Below are 5086 nucleotides of genomic sequence, written 5' to 3'. Positions count from 1 at the left end.
CAGAGAAAAGGAGGCTCTGGCAAAAGCCTGTGAACTTGGGATGGATGAATAGACGTCCTGAAAGAACCAAGCGAAGGCAGGGAATCCAGCCCCAGAGTTTCCAGTCTGTCCTATTTATAAGTTTCGGGGTTTGTTTTGATTTTTAAAAAGAAATGGAATGTTTTTTCCTAAGAAAGCACGGCGTCCCGGGGCTTTCTATATTTTATCTCACCTAATTATCAAAGCCCCCTTAGAGATCTGTGCTATGATCACCCAACTCTCGAGGTGGGGAAACTGAGGCTCCCCCGGGTCACGCAGCGGAGGCGGGAGAAAAGTCTCAGGCGGGCATTTGTCCCCCGCGCCCCTCGCGCGCCCAAGGCTGGGCTCCGGGGCATCTCACCTGGGCCGTCCTGGGTCCAGCTCCAGTTTAGAATGACTCCACTCCTCCCCCCCCACCCCCACATCTCCAAGCCTCAGAAACCATCGTTCTGAGAACCCCAAGGAGGACACCCGTTCCCGGGTCTTCTGCAGCGCCAAGCCCCGGCAGACCGCCCCGGCAGGCCTCCCCTGCACTCGCCTGCTGCGGGACCTCCGCGCCGCCCGGAGGAGTGCGAGACCCCCGCCGCCCGCAGATCACCCGCATTCGCGGAGGGTGGCAGCAGGGGCCTGGCTGGTTTGAAACGCGGCGAAGAGGCGTGCGCTACACCAAACCCCGTCCCTGTCCCCAAGGGCAGACTCGGGGAAAGGGCACCAAGACCTCAGACGCACTCAGGGCCATGGGGACAGCCGTGGCCAACACTCTGTCTCTGCGGCCAATCCCAAGGTTACCAAAACTCTCCATCCGCAGAGAACGCGCACAGCGGTGCGGACACTCGGGGACTGCCTTAAGGAAGGCTGAGCCCTGGGAGCGCGTGGACTCCGCCCCGCCGCCCGGCGATTGGCTCGCGGGGCTGGGGGCGGAGACCGAGTCCGCGCTGTATAAATATTCATGAGCCGGCCGCGCGGCTCGAGCGGGGCTGGAGCCGGGAAGTTGGGCGAAGGGCGCTGCTCCCGCCGAGGAGGAGGAGGCGGCGGCGGCGGCTGGGCGCGGGCCGCGCCACTCAGGTGTCCGCTCCGCCTTCCGGTCTGGATTTGCTCCTGGGTGTCCAGCAGGAAAGAGACTGCGTGCGCCTCGCCCGACTGCGGACGGAGCGCGGCGCTGACTTTTCCTGGTGGCGGGGGTCCGTCTGTCCAGGGGGCTAACGGACGAAGGACGGACGCCGGAGAAAGAGGGCGGCGGCCTGGGCCGAGGCGGGTCCCCAACTCCGGCGGCGGCGGTGGCGCGGCCTTGGGGGCGGGCATGAGCCCCCGGGGGCTAAGCGGTGGCCTCCAGGGCTGACCCGGCGCGGCGAACGGCCGGGCCCAGCCATCTTGACTGCGCACCGCGGCCCGAGAGGAAACTTGCAGCGCCGCCGCCCTCTGTGCCCGGCGGAGTCACCGCCGCCCAGCGCGGCGGGGAGAAGTGGTCGGGCGCGCGGAGAGGAGGCGAGCGAGCGCGGGACGATGAGCCGAAGCCCGGACGCTCTGCGCCGCGAGGGCTGAGCGCGACCTGGGGCGAGCAGAGAGGACCTTCGGACTGTGGCGCGCGCCTGCGACCGCCTTCAAATCCCAGGAGCGGCGGAAAGGAGTGCGGAAGGGCCCTGCCGAGGCTGCGACGCGCCCCTACGAGGGGCTAGATTATCAGCAGACTCCTCTCCCGGGCGAGGCATAAGGGAGATCCCAGATCACCGGCTTTCCCCGTCTCCGGCTCTCTCGTGCCCCCTCCCCCCCGGCACCCTTCTGAGCGCCGCCTGGAGGGCGAGGGCACCGGGCCGAGGCGCACAGCATGGAGTGGGGTTACCTGTTGGAAGTGACCTCGCTGCTGGCCGCCTTAGCGCTGCTGCAGCGCTCTAGCGGCGCGGCGGCCGCCTCGGCCAAGGAGCTGGCGTGCCAAGAGATCACCGTGCCGCTGTGTAAGGGCATCGGCTACAACTACACCTACATGCCCAACCAGTTCAACCACGACACGCAGGACGAGGCGGGCCTGGAGGTGCACCAGTTCTGGCCGCTGGTGGAGATCCAGTGCTCGCCCGACCTCAAGTTCTTCCTGTGCAGCATGTACACGCCCATCTGCCTGGAGGACTACAAGAAGCCGCTGCCGCCCTGCCGCTCGGTGTGCGAGCGCGCCAAGGCCGGCTGCGCGCCGCTCATGCGTCAGTACGGCTTCGCCTGGCCCGACCGCATGCGCTGCGACCGGCTGCCCGAACAGGGCAACCCTGACACGCTGTGCATGGACTACAACCGCACCGACCTCACCACCGCCGCGCCCAGCCCCCCGCGCCGCCTGCCGCCGCCGCCGCCCGGCGAGCAGCCGCCCTCGGGCAGCGGCCACGGCCGCCCGCCGGGGGCCAGGCCCCCGCACCGCGGCGGCGGCAGGGGCGGTGGCGGCGGGGACGCGGCGGCGCCCCCAGCTCGCGGTGGCGGCGGTGGCGGGAAGGCGCGGCCCCCTGGCGGCGGCGCGGCTCCCTGCGAGCCCGGGTGCCAATGCCGCGCGCCCATGGTGAGCGTGTCCAGCGAGCGCCACCCGCTCTACAACCGCGTCAAGACAGGCCAGATCGCCAACTGCGCGCTGCCCTGCCACAACCCCTTCTTCAGCCAGGACGAGCGCGCCTTCACGGTCTTCTGGATCGGCCTGTGGTCGGTGCTCTGCTTCGTGTCCACCTTCGCCACCGTCTCCACCTTCCTCATTGACATGGAGCGCTTCAAGTACCCAGAGCGGCCCATCATCTTTCTCTCGGCCTGCTACCTCTTCGTGTCAGTGGGCTACCTAGTGCGCCTGGTGGCGGGCCACGAGAAGGTGGCGTGCAGCGGCGGCGCGCCGGGCGCGGGGGGCGGGGCGGCGCGCGCGGGCGCGGCGGCGGGCGCGGGCGCGGCGGGCGCGGGCGCGGGCGGCCCGGGCGGGGCGCGGCGAGTACGAGGAGCTGGGCGCGGTGGAGCAGCACGTGCGCTATGAGACCACCGGCCCCGCGCTGTGCACCGTGGTCTTCTTGCTAGTCTACTTCTTCGGCATGGCCAGTTCCATCTGGTGGGTGATCTTGTCGCTCACGTGGTTTCTGGCGGCCGGCATGAAGTGGGGCAACGAAGCCATCGCCGGCTACTCGCAGTACTTTCACCTGGCCGCATGGCTCGTGCCCAGCGTTAAGTCCATAGCGGTGCTGGCGCTCAGCTCGGTGGACGGCGACCCAGTGGCGGGCATCTGCTACGTGGGCAACCAGAGCCTGGACAATCTGCGCGGCTTCGTGCTGGCGCCGCTGGTCATCTACCTCTTCATTGGCACCATGTTCCTGCTGGCCGGCTTCGTGTCGCTCTTCCGCATCCGCTCAGTCATCAAGCAGCAGGACGGCCCCACCAAGACGCACAAGCTGGAGAAGCTGATGATCCGCCTGGGCCTGTTCACCGTGCTCTACACCGTGCCCGCGGCAGTGGTTGTCGCCTGCCTTTTCTACGAGCAGCACAACCGCCCGCGCTGGGAGGCCACGCACAACTGCCCGTGCCTGCGGGACCTACAGCCTGACCAGGCGCGCAGGCCCGACTACGCCGTCTTCATGCTCAAGTACTTCATGTGCCTAGTGGTGGGCATCACCTCGGGCGTGTGGGTCTGGTCCGGCAAGACGCTGGAGTCCTGGCGCTCCCTGTGCACCCGCTGCTGCTGGGCCAGTAAGGGCGCCGCAGTGGGCGGGGGCGCGGGCGCCACGGCCGCTGGGGGCGGCGGCGGGCCGGGGGGCGGTGGCGGCGGGGGGCCCGGCGGCGGGGGACCAGGCGGTGGCGCGGGCTCTCTCTACAGCGACGTCAGCACCGGCCTGACGTGGCGGTCGGGCACGGCCAGCTCCGTGTCTTATCCAAAGCAGATGCCATTGTCCCAGGTCTGAGCGGAGGGGAGGCGGCGCCCAGGAGGGGTGGGGAGGGGGGCGAGGAGACCAAGTGCAGCGAAGGGACACTTGATGGGCTGAGGTTCCCACCCCTTCACAGTGTTGATTGCTATTAGCATGATAATGAACTCTTAATGGTATCCATTAGCTGGGACTTAAATGACTCACTTAGAACAAAGTACCTGGCATTGAAGCCTCCCAGACCCAGCCCCTATTCCTCCATTGATGTGCGGGGAGCTCCTCCCGCCACGAGTTAATTTCTGTTGGCTGAGGAGGGTGGACTCTGCGGCGTTTCCAGAACCCGAGGTTTGGAGCCCTCCCTGGCTGCACTTGGCTGGGTTTGCAGTCAGATACCCAGATTTCACCTGGGAGAACCTCTTTTTCTCCCTCGACTCTCTTACGTAAACTCCCACCCCTGACTTATCCTGGAGGAGGGGTGACCGCGACCTGATGGGATTGCACGGTTTGGGTATTCTTAATGACCAGGCAAATGCCTTAAGTAAACAAACAAGAAATGTCTTAATTATACACCCCAAGTAAATACGGGTTTCTTACATTAGAGGATGTATTTATATAATTATTTGTTAAATTTAAAAAAAAAAAAAAAAAAGTGTAAAATATGTATATATCCAAAGATATACAGTGTGTACATGATTTTGTAAAAAGTTTAGAGGCTTACCCCTGTAAGAACAGATATAAGTATTATATTTTGTCAATAAAATGACTTTTGATAAATGATTTAACCATTGCCCTCTCCCCCGCCTCTTCTGAGCTGTCACCTTTAAAATGCTTGCTAAGGACGCATGGGGAAAATGGACATTTTCTGGCTTGTCATTCTGTACACTGACCTTAGGCATGAAGAAAATTACTTGTTAAACTCTAGTTCTTAAGTTGTTAGCCAAGTAAATATCATTGTTGAACTGAAATCAAAATTGAGTTTTTGCACCTTCCCCAAAGACGGTGTTTTTCATGGGAGCTCTTTTCTGATCCAATAACAACTCTCACCTTAGTGGATGTGAATGGAACTTCTGCAAGGCAGTAATTCCCCTTAGGCCTTGTTATTTATCCTGTATGGTATCACTAAAGGTTTCAAAACCCTGCATTCATTTCTGGAGTCCGTGATTTTGAAAGCACCTGGTGTTCCAGGGAGGGAACGCATT

The 5086-nt window shown here is 63.2% G+C and overlaps 1 protein-coding gene across 1 annotated transcript; it reads left to right on the top strand.

Annotated features, from left to right (window-relative positions):
• The first annotated feature begins 1003 nt into the window (after positions 1–1003).
• On the top strand, positions 1004–4669 carry FZD8 (frizzled class receptor 8). Its single transcript, XM_050803165.1, is given in 2 exon segments — positions 1004–2956; positions 2958–4669. Coding segments are annotated over 2 exon segments (2082 nt in total). The 5' UTR covers positions 1004–1843; the 3' UTR covers positions 3927–4669.
• The last annotated feature ends 417 nt before the right edge of the window (positions 4670–5086 follow it).

Source organism: Macaca thibetana, chromosome 9 (genome assembly GCF_024542745.1).
Source record: "Macaca thibetana thibetana isolate TM-01 chromosome 9, ASM2454274v1, whole genome shotgun sequence".
In the NCBI taxonomy this organism is placed as follows: domain Eukaryota; kingdom Metazoa; phylum Chordata; class Mammalia; order Primates; family Cercopithecidae; genus Macaca; species Macaca thibetana.
The sequence above is the reverse complement of the archived record's forward strand: the minus strand, read 5'-3'. Positions and strand labels throughout refer to the sequence as shown.